This window comes from Pongo abelii, chromosome 21, assembly GCF_028885655.2.
Source record: "Pongo abelii isolate AG06213 chromosome 21, NHGRI_mPonAbe1-v2.0_pri, whole genome shotgun sequence".
Classification (NCBI taxonomy): Eukaryota; Metazoa; Chordata; class Mammalia; order Primates; family Hominidae; genus Pongo; species Pongo abelii.
Window position 1 is genome coordinate 38,574,977 of NC_072006.2, and position 21,040 is coordinate 38,596,016.

At 39.0% G+C, this 21,040-nt stretch overlaps 1 protein-coding gene across 5 annotated transcripts in view; it reads left to right on the forward strand.

Annotated features, from left to right (window-relative positions):
* Nucleotides 1–21,040, forward strand: part of ITCH (itchy E3 ubiquitin protein ligase) — a 156,095-nt gene that overhangs the window by 49,577 nt on the left and 85,478 nt on the right. For 4 of the 5 annotated variants that reach the window (XM_063720616.1, XM_054542165.2, XM_024238866.3 and 1 more), the window contains 3 exons: nt 3,010–3,134; nt 4,234–4,371; nt 14,917–14,962. In XM_063720616.1, coding sequence (XP_063576686.1) covers nt 3,010–3,134; nt 4,234–4,371; nt 14,917–14,962 — 309 coding nt within the window. Of the gene's footprint in view, nt 1–3,009; nt 3,135–4,233; nt 4,372–14,916; nt 14,963–21,040 lie in introns of those variants that run through there. The other variant, XM_054542166.2, reaches the window with a different exon arrangement.

A 21,040-nucleotide genomic window follows, 5' to 3' on the forward strand; every position in this document is an offset into this window, starting at 1 on the left:
AGCCTTTTTCTCAAGTAGCTGGGACTACTACTATACATTTTATTCTACAACTTTCTTTTTGTACTTAACACTAATATCATGGTGATCTCTTTACCTGAGTACATATGGATCTTGCATCCCTTATATAGCTTTGTAATATTCCTTAATATGGGTGGACTATATTTTAATAGTTCTGTATTGATTCTAATGTCGTGCTGTTAGGCAGTATTGCAGATACATCCATGTGCATATATCTTTGTATGTTGGTGTTTATATCTGTAGTGTAGATTCATAGAAGTAGGATATAGCTCAGTTTTAACACAAAGCCCTAAATGTTGGCATTATAATCTAAGATATTGACACCCATTGAAGGTTAATTTTAATTTTTAAAATTAAAATAGAAGAAAACACATGGAGCCAGGTATGGTGGCTCATACCTGTAATCTCAAGTCTTTGGGAGACTGAGCCAGGAGGATTGTGTGAGGCCAGGAGTTCAAAGGTGCAGTTTGCTATGATTGCTCCTGTGAATTGCTACTGAACTCTAGCCTGGGCAACGTAGCGAGACCCTGTCTCTACAAAAAGACAAACAAAAAAAAAAAAAGAAGAAAAAGAATGATTTGGCCAGGCATGGTGGCTCACTCCTGTAATCCCAGCAGTTTGGGAGGCCAAGGCGGGAGGATCACCTGAGGTCAGGAGTTCGAGACCAGCCTGACCAACGTGGTGAAACCCCGTCTCTACTAAAAATACAAAAATTAGCCAGGCGTGATGGTGGGTGCCTGTAATCCCAGCTACTCAGGAGGCTGAGACAGGAGAATTGGATGAACCTGCTAGGCAGAGGTTGCAGGTTGCAGTGAACTGTGATCATGCCATTGCGTTCTAGCCGGGGTGACAAGAGTGAAACTCCGTCTCAAAAAAGAGAAAAAAAAAAAAAGAATTTATGGACGATCATCTTGAGGCCCGTATCATTCCGATGTTCCTCATCTGTGTTTATTTCAACATAAATGTTTCTTAGGCTTTCTGTTTTTAATTAATGGCTCATTGTAGATTGAGTTGAAATGAAACAATGTATTAAAAAAATTTCAAGAAAACACATGAGGCTGGGAATGATTGCACATGTGTATAATCCCAGCTACTTGGGAGGATAAGGTGGGAGGAGTTCGAGATTAACCAGGGCAAAGTAGCAAGTTCCCGTCTCATATATATTTTTTCCTTTACCAAGTGGAATCTATAAAAGGTCGCAGCCTCCATGATGGCCAGAGTTGTTCAATTGAATTAGATGGTCACCTAATTTCCTCCAACTGCTTTGAGTGCTTACTTGATATGCACTTGGAGGCTCTTAAGCTGTTAATGTCATGAACTCCTTAGTGATTTAAAAGTTAAGAAAAAGGAAACTCTCTTTGTAGTTCTATGTAGTAGTGCTGTTCTTGATCACAAACATTTGGGGAACTTACAATTCAAGTTATTTTCCTGAATTTTTAAGTTGCAGCAACTTGGCCTGGAATTTTATTACTTCCCATTGTTGTGTAGCAGGCTTTCCAGACTGCTTTTGAGAATTGAATTGAAACAATTAAGACTGATCATCTTTGACAGTATACTTTATGTACCTTTCTTCCATATTAAAAATAGTAAAGTTAAATTTATTTGCCTTTTATTTCATCCCCATTATGATTTCTGAATTGACTAATAGAGAATTTTTTTTTTTCCACTCTTACCCAGGCTGGAGTGCAGTGGCGCGATCTCTGCTCACTGCAACCTCCGCCTCCCGGGGTCAAACAAGTCTCATGCCTCAGCCTCCTGATTAGCTGGGATTACAGGCATGCGCCACCACTCTCAACTAATTTTTTTGTAATTTTAGTAGAGACGGGGTTTCACCATGTTGGCCAGGCTGGTCTGAAGCTCCTGACCTCAAATAATCCTCCCACCTTGGCCTCCCAAAGTGCTGGGATTACAGGCGTGAGCCATTGCGCCTGGCCGAGAAATATTTTCCTAATATAATATATAATATGAGCTCTCTTGAAAGTAGCATCTGGGAATTTCGAAAAGAATGAATACATTGTACCCCCTAAGAAGAGGAGCAATGTGGAATTTTTAGTTTGTTTAATCTACCCATTGCCGTTGAAATGGTGGTGGTAATAGGTACAGGTAGACTTCAAAGGAGGAAAGTGTTTCTTTGTCCCCTCAAACTTGATCACATTAGAGAGAATGAGATATAGAGAAATTCAAACATTTCTGGAATTTGTCTTTATATCATTGAACCATAGGACTGTGGTAGATTATATAGTGCTCCTAGCTTTCTGATCGTTGACTCTAACATTGATTCCATGTGTATTGCAAATTCAAATTTCCCAGTTTACTTTGGAAATACCATTATAGAGAGTATTCTTTATTGGCATTTAGCAAGGTATGAGTGAGTCTATATTTGATAGTTGGACTGGGCAGCTTGCTTCTAGCAGTGTGAAACTTGGTGTATGTAATGTAATCTTCAAATTATGTAGCTGACTTGAGGAACTTTTTAATATAAAGTTTAGTGTCAGGATTTTATTCAAATTACAGTTCTACTTACTGGCTATGTGACCTTAGGCGATTTGCTTTATCTCTGAATGTCAGTTTCTGTATCTGAAGAAGGAAGTGATAATTCCCATCTCATAGGGTTACTGTAAAGATAAAATAACCTCAAGCTCTGTAAACTACTGACATAAGGATTTAATTTGTAAAGTTACTCTTCTGTACTACTAAAGTAAAACTAGTTTTCCAATAGTTTGTTGCAGGATAAGCAGTTTTACTTTTGTTGACAATATGTGTATGAATTTACTTCTATAGTTCAATCGCAAGTGAAAATGACCATGTAAGCATGTGGCATTCAGATAATTTTCATAAGATTACTGAACATAGGCCAATATTGATTGTATAGTAAACTGTAAGGGATGCAGTGAGAAGACTTTAGACTTTAAAACTGGATTGTAATTTATTTAGGATCTCATTGTGATATTCAATAAAAATAATACTTTTTCCCTCTTTTTTCACTTTTAGTATTGTTACCCCTGTGAGTAAATTACATTTTCGTGTGTGGAGTCACCAGACACTGAAATCTGATGTTTTGTTGGGAACTGCTGCATTAGATATTTATGAAACATTAAAGTCAAACAATATGAAACGTATGTATGTAAGACTAATAGAAATTGCACTTAGCTGTTTGTTTTTCTGGAAGAAATTTATATGCCAAACATGCATAATGACTCATGTTCTCTCATACTTTTCAGTTTTACTTGGTTATAGGATGAACAGATAGAAGAATTTTACACTGTTGACAGTATTCTGAGTAACCTTGGTTTGACCATTCATTTTGGATTCAGTATTTTTAGTAAATATTTATTTACTTAGTAAATAGATATTAGTAAAGTAATACATAGTTAATTGTGGAAAAACTAAAATATAAAGCAGAGATGAAAGAAAAAAATTAAAATCCCACTTTAGAGACAAATCAAATGAATATTTTTACAGATTTCCTTTTCAGATGCTTCTTTTTTGGGAGGGACATGGGGAGACAAGGACTCACTCTGTTTCCCAGGCTGGAGTGCAGTGGCTATTTACAGGTGCAGGTACAGCACAGTGTAGTTTTGAACTCCTGGCCTGAAGTGATTATCCTGCCTCAGCCTCCTGAGTATCTGGGACTATAGGCAGGTACCACCACATCCAGCTTTAAATGCTTATTTTTTAAAATGTCCTCATTTTATGAGGTTGTGGTTTTATTTGTATATGTGTATTTATATAATATAGAAATATGTGTAGCTTGTTTTAATTAATATATCATTTTAAAACACATTTTTTCTACCCCTCGACTATCTAAAACATACTTCAAAAAATTTTCTCATTTAGGACTTATTAGATATAATTTATCCTTAAATTATGTTTTTACTCAATTTAATTCAGGTATATATTACTAAATAATCTTTATTCTTATGCTAGCCCATTTTATACTATAGTCTTACAAGGATGGAATGAACATAATAAACGATGGAGATACTATTTTACATCATGAATATGAAACATTAGCATATTTTGTCCTTTTTAAAAGATACAGTGTTTTGGTGTCAAAAGTGCTCAAACCTTGGGTGAAACATAGTTCAACAGTTTATATGCACATATAGTTATATTTTCTTGGACATCACATTTTTAACAGTTAATTTTTAACAGTTAAGATGCCTTAACAGGGAAAAAAGTGACCATTTTTTCTGTAACTTAATTTTCTTCCAGTTGAAGAAGTAGTTGTGACTTTGCAGCTTGGAGGTGACAAAGAGCCAACAGAGACAATAGGAGACTTGTCAATTTGTCTTGATGGGCTACAGTTAGAGTCTGAAGTTGTTACCAATGGTGAAACTACATGTTCAGAAAGTAAGTGACTACCTTTTTAAGGTCTTTAATGATTCTTCTTAAATAAAATAGCCATTGTAGTATGCTGTATGTAATTATTTTGATTTTTTTTTCAGATTAATAAAATGTTTTTTTCTGGCTGGTGTGGTGGCTCATGCCTCTAATCCCAGCACTTTGGGAGGCTGAGGCAGAAAGATTGCTTGAGCTTGGAGGTAGAGGCTGCTCTGAGCCGTAATCACATCACTGCAGTCCAGCCTAGGTGACAGTGAGACCTTGTTTCTTTAAAAAAAAAAAAAAGAAAGAAATGATTTTTTCTTTTTAAAAAATAGACATTGATCACTTTAAACATTTTCTTTTTAGTGTATTATTTCTATGAATAAAAGCATGTATATTTTTACATAAGTTGAAAAATTAGCCAAATAGAAGTTGAATCACATTTGCCTCCATGAGTAATGAGTTGATTTATATAGTATTTATTCTGTAGGCCAGCTATGGCAGTTAATATGGGTTAGATGCCACACCACCAACTGTGCCAATGGCAGACAAAGTTTATTGTCTGTAGCAGTGTGGGGTTGAGTTTAAATATGACTTTAAATCCTTTTTTTTTTTTTTTTTTAAGACGGAGTTTTGCTCTTGTTGTCCAGGTTGGAGTGCAATGGCACGATTTCGGCTCACCGCAACCTCTGCCGCCTGGGTTCAAGCGATTCTCCTGTCTCAGTCTACCGAGTAGCTGGGATTACAGGCATGCGCCACCACACCCAGCTAATTTTGTGGGGTTTTTTTGTTTGTTTTAGTAGAGATGGGGTTTTTCCATGTTGGTCAGGCTAGTCTCGAACTCTTGACCTCAGATGATCCGTCCACCTCAGCCTTCCAAAGTGCTGGGATTACAGGCGTGAGCCACTGCATCCGGCCTCTAAATCCTTCTTAACACTGTACCACCCAGCCATTACAAGCTGAGATCCATTTACCATTCCCCTTCTACTTCTGTAGGCTACACTTACAGAGATACCTTTTGACAATACTAATTCATTATATGTGTGTTAGTAAATCTTACAATCTCTGATTTACTAGTGTGTGTTAAAGGAAAATAAACTGTGGTGGCACCTGAGTTAGTGGCTACACAGCTAGCATATTTAATAGAACTTTTTCCTACTGTTTTCCCATCAGATATTTCCATCACTTCCTAATGTGTTAAGTGTATTTTCACTTGAAACATAGATTGTAGAGGCCTGAAGACAATGAAAGAGCAGATTAATGGATTTCTTGATGAGTTTGACGAAGATCTTTTGGTTTACTTAGGAACTGCATTATGAAACATTTTGCAGCTGTCAGGTGCTATTCTTTTTCTACTTTGTTGAAAGACTTCCTACTTCCTCTTTGACTTGTGACTTTTAAAAATAGCAGGACAGGCTGGGCACAGTGGCTCACACCCCTTGATCCCAGCGCTTTGGGAGGCTGAGGCAGGAGGGTTACTTGAGCCCAGGAGTTCGAGACCAGCCTAGGCAACATAACAAAACCCCATCTTTGCAAAAAATAAAAAAATTTGCCCTGTGTGTCGCACGTGCCTGTAGTCCAGGTACTTGGGAGGATCGCTTGAGCCCAGGAGTCAGAGGCTGCAGTGAGCCAAGATCACGCCACTGCACTCCAGCCTGGGTGACAGAGTGAGACTCTCTCTCAAAAAAAATAAAGTAGCAGGACCTAATATGTCTTCCAGATTAGTTCTCTGGGGCTAGTGAGGATGGAAAGAAATTTCTGAAATGGTTATACTGATTTGGAGTTGACACTTTGATTATTGTTCACAAGAACTCTATAATAGTCACATTTTTCTATACATAAATTGGAAGTCTGGAAGATAAAATACAAGTTACATTGTTAAACTGCCCTAAACCTCAGTATTTATGGTATCCTAAGCTTCGCCCCCAGAAGATGAAACTATTACTAATGTAAAATATTTAATAATTGCTGGGCGTGGTGGCTCACGCCTGTAATCCCAGCACTTTGGGAGGCCGAGGCGGGCTGATCACGAGGTCAGGAGTTTGAGACCAGCCTGGCCAACATGATGAAACCCCGTCTCTACTAAAAATACAAAAATTAGCCTGGCGTGGTGGCGAGCACCCATAAGCCCAGCTGCTCGAGAGGCTGAGGCAGGAGAATCTCTTGAAACCAGAAGGCGGAGGTTGCAGTGAACCAAGATAGTGCCACTGCACTCCATCCTGGGTGACAGAGCGAGACTCTGGCCAGGCGTGGTGGCTTATGCCTGTAATCCCAGCACTTTGGGAGGCTGAGGCAGGCGGATCACCTAAGGTTGGGAGTTTGAGACCAGCCTGACCAATATGGAGAAACCCCGTCTCTACTAAAAATACAAAATTAGCTGGGCGTGGTGGCACATGCCTGTAATCCCAGCTACTCAGGAGGCTGAGGCAGGAGAATCACTTGAACCCGGAAGGTAGAGGTTGTGGTAAGCTGAGATCATGCCATTGCACTCCAGCCTGGGCAACAAGAGCGAAGCTCGGTCTCAAAAGAAAGAAAAGAAAACAGTTATAACAATATACTACAATACAAGTTTTACAAATGTCATCTCTCAGTTTCACTTTCACTCCAAAAATACCTCATTTTTTTAGCTTTGTTTGGACCTTTGGGGGGAAAAATACCTTATTGTACTCACCTACTTTTGGACCACAGTTGACTGTGGGTAATTAAAACCATAGCTAAGGGGAAGCCTACTGTACTTACAGACACATTTTTGGTTCTTTCTTTTTGGTGGATACATTTTCTAAAAATGGCAGTTATATAAATAAACTTTTTCCAAGTGAAACAAAGTGTACTTGTTTTTTCTTTTTCTTTAAGTTTTATTTTAAAACTAGCTAGCTTTATATTCCCCTACTTTCAACTAGTTTAATATCTCTCTACAAGTCTCGGTTATAATGTTTTCTTTACATAATTTGTTATGGTGTTTTCCTTCAATGAAGTACAGAGTTAATCTGCTTTCATGAGTCTCTAGGAAGAGGTCTTTAATTAGCTTTTTTTTTTTTTTTTTTTTTTGGAGACTGAGTCTTGCTCTTGTCACCCAGGCTGGAGTGCAGTGGCACTATCTCAGCTCACTGCAACTCTGCCTCCCGGGTTCAAGCGATTCTCCTGCCTCAGCCTCCAGAGTAGCTGGGATTACAGGCGCCTGCCACCACACCTGGCTAATTTTAATTTGCTATTTAGGTAGCCTTTTTTTTTTTTTTTTTTAGATGGGGTTTCGCTCTTTTTGCCCAGGCTGGAGTGCAGTAGTGCGATCTCGGCTCACTGCAACCTCTGCCTCCCGGCTTTAAGTGATTCTCCTACCTCAGCCTTCCGAGTAGCTGGGATTACAGGCATGCACCACCACGCCTGGCTAATTTTGTATTGTTTAGTAGAGACAAGGTTTCTCCATGTTGGCCAGGCTGGCTTTGAACTCCCGACCTCAGGTGATTCGCCTGCCTCGACCTCCCAAAGTTGCTGGGATTACAGGCATGAGCCATCGCTCCCGGCTTTTTTTTTTTTTGAGACGGAGTATCGCTCTTGTTGCCAAGGCTGGAGTGCAATGGCACGAGCTTGGCTCACTACAACCTCTGCCTCCCGGGTTCAAGCGATTCTCCTTCCTCAGCCTCCCGAGTAGCTGGGATGACAGTCATGCACCACCATGCCTGGCTAAGTTTTGTATTTTTAGTAGAGATGGGGTTTTACCAAGTTGGTCAGGCTGGTCTCGAACTCCGGACCTCAGTTGATCCGCCTGCCTCGGCCTCCCAAAGGGCTGGGATTATAGGCATGAGCCACCGTGCCTGGCCCAGCTTTTTTTTTTTTTTTTAAAGGTTGACTTATTCTTATAGCTCACAGATCTGAAGTAACAAATCAGGTGTGGGCAGTTCATATCTGCCAGAGGTTCTCATTCATCTTTTTTTTTCTTTTTGTGGGATGGTTTTTTTGGTAACTTGTTTAATATCTGTCTTCCCATTTATGACCTCTAACAAGAAACACAGAAAAGTATTATTGCCAAAGACTAATACTAGTTTTCCTAAAGAGAAAGAAAAATGCATTTTACTTTCAACTTTTTTTTTTTTTTTTTTTTTTGAGACAGCGTCTCGTTCATTTGCCAAGGCTGGAGTGCAGTGGTGTCATCTTGGCTCAGTGCAGCCTCCGCCTCCTGGGCTCAAGTGATCCTTCCACCTCAGCCTCCCCAGTAGCTAGGACTACAGGCGCACTCAACCACACCCAGCTAATTTTTGTATTTTATGTAGACAGGTTCTCACTCTGTTGCCCAGGGTGGTCTCAAACTCCTGAGCTCAAGCAATCCTCCTGCTTCGGCCTGCCAAAGTGCTGGGTTTATAGGCACGAACCACCACTCCCGGCCACTTTTAACTTCCTGATTATAAAATAGGAACATAGTCTTGTAGAGATCTTTACTCTTTATCATGTATACTCTGGATGTGTTTAAAATTAATTTAGGGATAGTTTTTGGAATATGTGACTTCTGGTTCTTATTGTATACATTCCATTCCTTTTAAATTTTGATGCTTTGTTGTGTTAGGCTCTAGTTTTTGTAGTTCCGCTTAACGTTAGGGTAAACCATTTTCATATGTGAATATATTGATAATGTTTCTTACTAGAATAATAAATTCTAAGAAAGTAGCCTAAATTTTTTGCTTTACCAAATATTATTTGAAGTTACTAGATCTCAACTGGTCTGGGTACCAACTAATTATTTTATAGAGATAAACTTTGCTGTAATGTTAGTTTTAAAAATTTGACTTATGTTTGAACATATGTCTATGTATGCTCAGAATATTAAATAATTTACTTCCCCACAAAAGGTAGTAAAACTTCTTTCTTTCTTTTCCTTTTTTTTTTTTTCTTTTTTTGTGAGACGGAGTTTCACTCTTATTGCCCAGACTGGAGTGTAATGGCACGATTTTGGCTTTTTGCAACCTCCATCTCCTGGGTTCAAGCAATTCTCCTGCCTCAGCCTCCCAAGTAGCTGGGATTACAGGCACGCGCCACTACGCCCGGCTAATTTTGTATTTTTAGTACAGACAGAGTTTCTCCATGTTGGTCAGGCTGGTCTCAAATTCCCAGCCTCAGGTGGTCCATGTGCCTTGGCCTCCCAAAGTGCTGGGATTACAGGCATGAGCCACCGTGCCCGGCTGTAAAACTCCTTTCAACATGTATGTTATGTTTTTGTCTTACATTATGAGAGGTACTGTAAAAATTGAAGTATTGAGGCTATGATATGGTCATTGTGAATTTCAGTGAAGACTACTGTGTTCTTCATTTTTACAATTTACAAAGCCCGTTGGTATATATTCTCATATTTAATATGTGTAAGATATAAAATAAAATGAGCATCCCTGAAACTATCACACAGCTTAAGAATTAGAGTATTAACAATATCATTGCATCCACCTGTATTTTTCTTCCTATATCATTCCTTTCCTTTCCTTTAGAGATAATCACTATTCTGAACTTTGAATTTGTGATTTCTGTGGTCTTTAAAAGTTTTATCCTATGTGTGATATATAAGCATTACTTGCACGTTTCTCTTGAGCTCTATGAAAATATCAGTGTTGCCTTTTTTTTTTTGAGACGGAGTCCTCCACTGTTGCCCTGGCTCCAGTGCAGTGGCGCGATCTTGGCTCACTGCAACCTCCTTCCAGGTTCAGGCGATTCTCCTGCCTCAGCCTCCTGAGTAGCTGGGATTACAGGCGTCCACCACCACACCCAGCTAATTTTCAGTGTTGCCTTTTTCTTTTTTTGAGACGGAGTCTCACTCTGTCGTCCAGGCTGGAGGGCAGTGGTACTATCTCTGCTCACTGCAAGCTCCGCCTCGCCGGTTCACGCCATTCTCCTGCCTTAGCCTCCCAAGTAGCTAGGACTACAGGCCTTTTAAGATTTAGTCAAATAATTGTGTCCGTAGGCCATTCACTTTTACTGCTGCGTAGTAATCTGTTGAGTGAATGTACCGGGTTTTAAGATTTTTATATCAAAGGACATTTGCTTAGCTTTTTTTTTTTTTTAAACCATGTGAACAGTGATACATTGAACATTTTTGCATATGTTTATTAATAAACAGATTTAACGTTTATGTTGGGTGTATGCTTGAGAGTAGAATTGCTGGGGTATCTTTATTTTCAGCTTTACAATATTAATTGCTTCTTCAAATATGCTGTTAGGATTATTTAAACTGAGATGAAATTTACATAACATACAATTGATGGTTATATAGAGTGTACACCTTAGTGGTGTTTAGTGTATTCACAATGATATACATCCACCATCTGTCTCTAGTTTCAGATCTTTCTTGTCACCTTAGAAAAAAACCCCCATTTCTGTCTTCTCCCAAGCCGTGATAACTGCTAATCTGCTCTCTGTCTCTATGGATTTTCCTGTTCAGGATATATCACATAAAAGGAATCGTGACTTTTTTTGTCTGGATTCTTTACTTAGCATAATGACTTTGAGGTTCATCCAAGTTGTAGAATGTGTCAGTACTTCCTTTCTTCTTATGGCTGTATAATAATTCTACTGTGTATACATGTGCCACAATTTGTTTATCCATCATTCATTGATAGACATTTGTCTTATTTCCATTTGGCTGTTATGAATTATAAATAATGCTGCTTTAAGCATTTGTGTACAAGGTTCTGTGTAGAAATATGTTTTCTTTTCTTTTGGATATATACCTAGGAGTAGAATTGCTGATGCTTGTTTTTGATAGTTTCTCATTTCTTCCTTGTAATTTTTTTTGATACATAGGATTTTTTAAAAAACATTCTCCATTTGATAATTCCAGTGTCTGAAATCGTTGGGTATATAAATGGTTTTTTGTCTCTTCCTCATTGAGGTTTGTTTTCATTTGCGTTTGTTCTTCGATTGCAACTTTATATTTGATCTTAATCTGTTGGAATCTTAAGGGCCTAAACTGGGGATTCTTTGCCCCAGAGAACATTTCTTTTGCTTCTGCTAGTTGCTAGGGTGCCACTGAACTGGGAACACTTCACCTCCTTTCCTACATGTGTATTTGTAAAATGGATCAGACCCTTGCCAGCCTAATGTGGCAGGCTCTGGTTCAGCACCCCAGGTTTGCTGCTGGCCCAAGGCTTTCTAATCCATCTGAGGATTGAAAATGGCCCTCTGGATAACCCAGTTTTTCACATTTGCTCACTGCATACTTGTGTCCGTTCACTTTGTTTTTTTATTTTTGAGACAGGATCTCGCTGTGTTGCCAGACTAGAGCTCAGTGGCTATTCACAGGAACGGTCATAGCACACTGCACCTTTGAACTCCTGGCCTCAAGCAGTCCTCCTGCCTCAGCTTTTTGAGTAGCTGGGACTTCAGGTGCTCACCACCACACCTGGCTTCAGTTCACTTTTTTGTTTTTGAGATTGCTAGACACCCAAGAAATAGGAATGATGTGTTAAACTGCTTTATCTAGTAGCTAGTTATTTTGTGGTGGGAGGGCAGGTCATTTTGACGAGCTTACTGAGTAGAAGAGATCTTTGTAGATCTTCCAAAGTTTCTTGTGGGTAAAACATGTGCATTTAGCAATCTGACGAATTTTCTTGAGGAAATTTGGATTGGGAATACCTTTAAAGGGCAATACATTTGTAAAATGCAATGGTTAAGAACAACCATTGTTCTCTTCTTGGACGTTCATTGTATAAGTGTTAGATTTTTGTTGTTGTTGTTGTTGTTAACTATTCTCTGGTTGTAAGTAGAGGATAAGATCTAAATAATTTATGCCATAAATTTCATAGTTATGGCTTCACTGTATATTGGAGTGAAATAAAAGAGTGAATATTCCAGGCATGGTGGCTCACACCTGTAATCCCAGCACTTTGGGAGGCCAAGGCAGGAGGATCACTTGAGTCTGGGAGTTTGAGACCAGCATGGACAACATGGTGAGACTCCATGTATTCAAAAAAATCTTTAAAAAAATGTAGCTGATTTTGTGGTGGCATGCATCCATGCATTCTCCCCCTTTGGGAGGCTGAGGTGGGAGGATTGCTTGAGCCTGAGAGGTTGAGGCTGCAGTGAGCTATGACCATGCCACTGTACTCCAGCCTGGACAATGCATCAAGACCCTTTGTCAAGAAAAAATATGTATATTGAAAAATGGCCCTTGTTTAGACTTTCCTAATGAGATGTAAATTTTGAGAAATAATAGTTATTATTTATGGACTGCTTATATGTGCTAGCACTATGCTAAATGTTTACATGTTTAATTCTTATAAATACTCTATGAAGTAGGTGTCATCCCATTTTATATATGCAGGAAAAGTATAGGAAGTCAAGTGTACTTTTGTAAGGTCACAAAGTACATGATAAAGCTAGGATACAAACCTAGGCAGTCTGCCCTCAGAACTCATGTGATTAAAATACTGTTCTTTGTCACTGTAGTGAGAAAGTTTAGAAGTAGCAAATAATGGTAGACTTAAATGGATTATTCCTAATGGTTTTCTTACTTTTGAGAAAAGTGAAATACTAATAGACACATTTTAGTAACTTATGCTGGATATTTTGTTGTGGTTTTCTGATTTCATTTATGTCCCATTCATAAGCCATTTTAGGGGACTATATTCCATATTAAAACATTCTTAAACTGAAATTTACCCTTTATAGCCAAAACGTATTTCATTGTACCATTTTTTTTACCACGTTAACATCTTTATTGAGTTGTATTTTATACAACATAAAATTTACCCGTTTCAAGTGTACAGCTTAATGAATTTTAGTAACTTAAGTGAGGGATTTAACTATCACTGTAATTTAGGTTTAGAACATTTTTATCCCCTCAGTAAAATCCCTCTTGCCTGTTTACAGGAGCTTCCCTTCTCACTGTCAGCCACAGGCAACCGCCACTAATCTATTTTTTTTTTTTTTTTGAGACGGAGTCTCACTCTGTCGCCCAGGCTGGAGTGCAGTGGCGCGATCTCTGCTCACTGCAACCTCTGCCTCCCAGGTTCAAGTGATTCTCTTGCCTCAGCCTCCCGAGTAGTTGGGACTACAGGAGCCCCACCACACTCAGCTAATTTTTGTATTTTTAGTCGAGACGAAGTTTCGCCATGTTGGCCAGGCTGGTCTCAAATTCCTGACCTCAGGCAATCTGCCCACCTTGGCCTCCCAAAGTGCTGGGATTACAGGTGTGAGCCACCACGCCCTGCCTCTATTTTTTATCTCTAAAAATTCATCTTTTTCTGGACATTTGTATAAATGGAATCATAAAATATCTGTTTTTTGTGTCTGGCTTCTTTCACTTAGCATAATGTTTTTGAGGTTCATCCATGATATAGCGTGTTTCATTAGTTTGTTCTCTTTTATTACCAAATAGTAATAAGTTCATTGTGTAGACAACATTTTATTCACATACTATTTTAAAGATAATATATTTCTAGACTGGATGAGACATTTACCAACTTTTCTAAGTATGGTATAGTATAGTGGTGACTCAGTATTTTTTAAATTAATCCACCAATTATGCTTTGTTGTAATATGGTAATACTTTCACTGTTTTAAACTATGATTCTATCCAGGGCCTATTGTTCCTTTACCAAATGGACCTAGGTAGTTGAACTTGAGTTCTTGTTTCTACGTTTGATAATTTTTCTTTCTCTTTCCCTGTTTACCATTTGTTTTGCTTCTTTAAACGTACCTACCTTTAGCACCCTCCCTGCAACACTTTTTTTTTGAGACGGGAGTTTTGCTCTTGTCGCCCAGGCTGGAGTGCAATGGCGCGATCTTGGCTCACTGAAACTTCTGCCTCCCGGGTTCTAGCAATTCTCCTGCCTCAGCCTCCCAAGTAGCTGGGATTGCAGGTGCCTGCCACCACTCCTGGCTAATTTTTGTATTTTTAGTAGAGACAGGTTTTACCATGTAGGCCAGGCTGGTCTTGAACTCCTGACCTGAGGTGATTCACCCACCTTGGCCTCCCAAAATGCTGGGATTACAGGTGTAAGCTGTTACACCTGGCCCCTCCAACACTGTTACAGTAAAAAGATCTGGACTGAATCCTAAGGATATTTTCCATCAATAAAGCAAGAAGAAAATAAGAATATTGTGGCATTAATTTTTGGCCACTTGGATTCCCATTTGTGGCTTTCCTAATTTTTAAGCTGTTTTCCAGGCCCCTGCATAAGAGAGACGTTATGGGTTTTTCTATTTCTGGAATCAATTTTATTCTGCTGGCGATCGGCACTTTTTTATGAGGTATTTGGGATACAAAGATGGTTAAAACACTAGGTTTAAATTAGAGTTAGACATATTTAAAAAAAAAGGCAGGAATAGTAGTGCATGAGTAATATACCTTTAGTAATTAACATCCTGTATCCATTAATTATTAAGCATTTGCACAAAATTTTGGCAGACTTTTTTTGCAGTCATGAAAATCACATTTTTCCTTTTAAAGTCATGTTGGAATTTAAGTTATAGTATGTTCTTTATTACAAAGATTTAATAAAAGGCTTTGCTTACATGGCATGTTTAGAAAAAAAAAAAACATGAAAACTACTCTCTTGAAACTCATTTTCTGTTTAAACTTTGATGTTAAAGGTGCTTCTCAGAATGATGATGGCTCCAGATCCAAGGATGAAACAAGGTAAGCATTCACTGATTGCTTACCACAGAATGCGGAGAGATAGATTTCCTAAATATTCATTTTAGTGTAAACTTCAGGTTCATGATATAAGAATAAATGAGTGTCAGAAAGAATTCAGAACTCAAGAAGGGAAATATTTGTGAAAGATTGAAGACTCTTAGCTTATCAGATTAGAGCTATCTGGAGTGGGCTAGGGATAACCAAATTGTTGATACTTCTTCAGCTTATAGAAAATAAATATACTGGCACCTTTTCAGAGGCAGGGCATTCTAAAGTCCAGAGCCATCATTGGGCTGTTAAGTTTCTTTTCCAGAAAAGCCGAGATAGGAGCTTTACACATATGTGAAGGTCACCACTAGCTATGGTATCATCTGGGCCTTCATTAGAAGGGGCCAAGCTTTGTGCCAGCTGTTTGCTGTTAGCCCAGGTTTAGCACTTTCATGTGCCTATCTGCCTTCAAGTTTGGACCTAAATGTGGGGAAAAGAAAGAGAGATCAGTTTGTTACTGTGTCTGTGCAGAAAAGGAAGACATAAGAAACTTCATTTTGATCTGTACTAAGAAAAATTGTTCTGCTTTGAGATGCTGTTAATCTGTAACTTTAGCCCCAACCCTGTGCTCACAGAAACATATGCTGTATTGACTCAAGGTTTAATGGATTTAGGTCTGTGCAGGATGTGCCTTGTTAACAATATGTTTGCAGGCAGTATGCCTGGTAAAAAGTCATCGCCATTCTCCATTCTCTATTAACCACGGACACAATGCACTGCAGAAAGCCGCAGGGACCTCTGCCCAAGAAAGCCTGGGTATTGTCCAAGGTTTCCCCCGACTGAAACAACCTGAGATATGGCCTCGTGGGAAAGGAAAAACCTTACATCCCCCAGCCCAACACCTGTGAAGGGTCTGTGCTGAGGGGGAGTAGTGAAAAAGGGAGGCCTCTTTGTAGTTGAGATAAGAGGAAGGTTTCTGTCTCCTGCTCGTCCCTGGGAATGGAATGTCGGGGTGTAAAGCCAACCATTCGTTCTATTCTGAGATAGGAGAAAACTGCCCCATGGCTGGAGGCGAGATATTCTGGCAGCAATACTGCTCTGTTACTCTTTGCTACAGTGAGATGTTTTGTGTAAAGTGAAACATAAATCTAGCCTATGTGCACATCCAGACACAGTACCTTTCCTTGAACGTATTCATGATACAGATTCCTTTGCTCACATTTTTCCCTGCTGACCTTCTCCCCACCATCACCCTGTTGCCCTGCCACACTCCCCTCGCCAAGATAGTAAAAATAGTGATCAATAAATACTAACGGAAATCAGAGACCAGCGCTGGTGCGGGTCCTCACACGTTGAGCACCGGTCTCCTGGGCCCACTGTTCTTTCTCTGTACTTTTCTGTGTCTTATTTCTTTTCTCAATCTCTCGTCTGCACCTGACGAGAAATACCCACAGGTATGGAGGGGCAGGCCCCCTTCATGTAAAAGGTGTTGAAAGCCTTGAGCTATGTGAATTAACTTAGAGTGCTTATTGGTTATCCTGGAAATCGGTGACAGCAGATAAAATTAGGAAAGGAGATGATTCTGCTTTTAAAGTAGTGAGTGGCATGTCTTAACCACAGAGTGCAGTGATTATAAAATTCCATATGATTCTTTGTTTTTCTCAAATTGCATAAGCAGTGAGTAGGAAGAAGATGATGAACCACAGGAGGAGTAGTCAGAAGGGGAGAAGAACGAGAAAAGTAATGTCACAGACTGTAAGGGAAAATTATCCACAAAGATGGGATGTTACAGTGTCAGATGCTGCAGAGGAGGATAGGTGAAGAAAGTAGAACAAAATACTGATGGTTGTTGAAGCTGTGCTGATAGGTACATGGGAGTTTATTGTATTAGTCTATCTGCATTTGTCATCTATGGGTTTTGTTTTTTTGTTTTTTTAGATGGAGATTCACTCTTTCACCCAGGCTGGAGTGCAGTGGCGCGATCTCAGCTCACTGCAACCTCCATCTCCCGGGTTCAAGCGATTCTCTTGCCTTAGCCTCTTGAGTAGCTGAGACTACTCAAGACAGGCATACACCACCATGCCCGGCTGTTTGTATTTTTAGTAAGAGATGGAGTTTTGCCATATTGGCCAGGCTGGTCTTGAACTCCTGATCTCAAGTGATCTGCCTGCCTTAGCCTCCCAAAGTGCTGGGATTACAGGCGTAAGCCGCCATGCCTGGCCGATATACGGAAGGTTTTTTTTTGTTTTTTGTTTTTTGTTTTTTTTGAGATGTTGTCTCACTCTGTCACCCAGGCTGGAGTGCAGTGACACAATTTTGGCTCACTACAACCTCCGCCTCCCAGGTTCAAGCAATTCTCCTGGCTCAGCCTCCCGAGTAGCTGGGATTACAGGCACCTGCCACGACGCCCAGCTAATTTTTTGTATTTTTAGTAGAGACGGGGTTTCACCATGTTGGCCACTATGGTCTCATTCTTCTGACCTCGTGATCCGCCTGCCTCGGCCTCCCAAAGTGCTGGGATTACAGGCATGAGCCACTGCACCCGGCCAATATATGAAAGTTTTCATAATAAAAAGTTAAAGACAACTCATCAAGATCTTTAGGAAAATCAAAGTTTATAAAGCTGTTGTGTCTTACCTAATAGGTATCTGCTTTCACATTCTTATGACGAAGAATCATCTATACTAATCTCACGAGATGTAGAATATTAAGGAGCAGTAACTTCTTGCCTAGAAAATAACAGATACTTTTATTCTTTACTGTGATTAAAATCAATGGGGCTGGGCATGGTAGCTCACACCTGTAATCCCAGCATTTTGGGAGGCCAAGACAGGAGGATCACTTGAGCCTAGGAGTTTGAGACGAGCCTGGGCAATTGAGTGAGACCTCATCTCTACAGAAAACAAAACAAAACAGAAAAATTAAAATTAAAAAACAATAGTTAGGCCTGGTGGCACGTGCCTGTAGTCCCAGCTGTTGGAGTAGGGAAGGTGCCCAAAGTGGGAGGATCACTTGAGCTGGGGAGATCAGTGAGCTGAGATCATGCCACTGTACTCAGAGTGATGACAGTTAGACCCTGTGTCAAAAAAAAAAAAAAAAAAAAAAGCAATAGGACAGGTTTAAAAAATTACATAAATATCTGTAGACTGAAGTCTACTATTATGTCTCTTTTGTCTTTTTTTAGTATTGTTATATTTAGTGGAAGATTTCTTGAATTCCTGAAAGTTCCCCCATTAAATGTTTTAGTATTTCAGTTTGCTTTGGTCATTTACCTCTTCTTTTACACAATAAACCTGTATCTTTGCATAATAAGTGGGTATGTAAAAGGTTCTGTTATGCCAGTGTGTTGTTGCTTGTTTGTTTTCTGCAAGTCTCTTTCTTACAATATTTTCATCAAACCACTTGTACTCTGGACATCTTTAAATTTATTATAAAGGCATTGCTGGATCCCCTACTTAATGCTATTTAATCGATGCCTTTTATCTTCCTAAGTGAATCATTGTCATAAATAATTTGGGGAACAATGTCTTCTGGGTTTCTGAGACTGCCTGACGAATCTTTGAGTATGTCTTTTGTGTTAAGCATAAGTTGGGTTTCTGAGACTGCCTGACGAATCTTTGAGTATGTCTTTTGTGTTAAGCATAAGTTCCTGTGCATCAGCTTTTATTCCAGAGCACACACACCTTTGAGATGATGGGTTTGAAAAGCATTTTGTAACTGTCAAAAGCTGTTTAAATGTTACTACACAATAATGAGTAGTAGTTATAGCTGTGACTGCCTTTTCTCCTTTGCTTTTGTTTGCAGATTTCATGACTATAAGACTAAAAGGCAGGGAAGTCTATATCTAGTGAACAGGGGCTTCGCATCCTTCCCTCCATCCTCATAGTTATCGTTTAGGAAGTTTACTGATAACCTTAGGTTATTTTAGCTTTTGATCTTAATTCAAGCACTGTCTGTATCATAAATATATTTATTGATCTGTTTTCCCCACAGCATGTCTGGATGTTTTATGTTTCTCAGTGTTGTCTTCTGTTTATTTATTTGTTTATTTTTATGAAGTACCAAGATTATTGGTGCCTGATTTTCAAGATTTTGTCGTTAGATGTGCGTTCTTTTTTTTGTTTTTAAATTTATTATTATATTTTAAAGACAGGCTCTCGCTCTGTTGCCCAGGCTGGTCTCAAACTTTTCGCTTGAAGCATTTGCCCTACCTCAGCCTCCGAAAGTGTTGGGATTACAGACATGAGCCACCACGCCCAGCACATGTGCCTTTTTGATTGTTACTCTTTGATTTGAACATTTATGACCTTATTGTACTATCATAGCATTTTGGTTGTCTGAGGTTCTCTATCCTGTCCGTAACTTATGAACTTATTTATAGGTCAGATGTATATATATGTTGAAATTAGCAGATGTTTGTAAGATTGTGGAATAGGGGAACAAAGTTATAGTAGCACATAATTAGCAGCTAATTGCTTTTCTTTTTTTTCTTTTTTGTTTGAGACTGTGTCTCGCTCTGTCGCCCAGGCTGGAGTGCAGTGGCATGATCTCAGCTCACTGCAACCTCCACCTCCCGGATTCAAGTGATTCTCCTGCTTCAGCCTTTCAAGTAGCTGGGATTATAGGCATGCACCACCACGCCCAGCTAATTTTTTGTATTTTTAGTAGAGATGAGGTTTCACCATGTTGGCCAGGTTGGTCTCGAACTCCTGACCTCAAGTGATCTGCCCACCTCGGACCTCCCAAAGTGCTGGGATTATAGGTGTGAGCCACCATGGGCAGCCAGCTAATTGCTTTTCAAAGCCAATGGTGGTGTTGGTTCCACTGACAATTCTGTATACTGTGTAGATTTCTGGATTGATTTTCAAAATCTATTTTTAGTTTTAGCCTCACACTTTACTAAAAGAACTTAAACTTATTAAAATAAATAAAATAAACCGCCAGTACTATTTTAGTATGGCCCTGCTTCTCAAACTTTAGAGCACATTAGAATCACCTGGTTCATTAGATTTGGGGTGGGACTCAAGATTTGCGTTTCTAACACATTTCCACGTGATGCTGATGCTGCTAGACCAGGGTCTACATTTTGAGAACACTATGGTTAGACACACACGTTTTTGCAAATTATAACTATTCTGGGAAATAATAACAGATAATAAAAACAGACTTCTTATATAATTTTTCATTATATAAGAAGTCTGTTTCCCAAAGTCCAAGTGTGCAGAATTTGCTAGAACTGTCAATCTGTCTTAATCTCATACCCTTTTACTTGAGAGCTGCTTTGAATCTTGTTTCTTTTTTGAACTGTTGTTTTTATGTTTATTATTAGAAAATAATACATGATTGTTTTAAAAGATGTAAATTAAATAGTGTATAAAGTAAAATGTATAAAGCCTTAATAGAAGAAATAATATTTGACCTAAGACCTTAAAACAGAGCTGTAAACTGTATATGCATGTCTTAGAGGAATTGGAGGGAAGAAGGAATTCTAAGTGGAAAGAAGAAAAACAAAGGTGGTGAAAAACACAGGTTGTTTTGTAGGAAATCTTTAATGATAATATTTGGCTAAAGATACAGTAATTTCAAGGGAGAAATGGCATTTGGTGATTAGAAAGTAGAATCAGTCAATTTATATTTATTTGCCTTTATATGATAGACACTATGCTCAACATGTCTCTTCTTCCTTCAGTTAGTCCTTAAACGTTTATGAGTTAGGTACTATTGTCTCATTTTTATAGGTGATGAGAAAACAGGCTTAGAAAGGGAAAGGAACTTGCTTGAGTTAATAGCGTTAAGTGGGACAGTTGAACCTGGAACTGCCTTACCTTCAGAGCCTGAGCTTGTAACTATCATGCTTTACTGCCACCTGAAGTTGGGATGATATACAAGTAAGTGCTTAGCCATTAATAAATGTTATTTTTATTGTTAGATAGGTTGGGACCAGATGGAGGTTTGCAAGTAAAGACTTACAGAATTTTTTTTTTTTTTTAAAGGAAAGGAATGTCTTTTAAAATAATTTGATTTTGTTCTGTTTTGTTTTGTTTTAAGACTGAGTTTTGCTCTGTCGCCCAGATGGGAATGCAGTGGCGC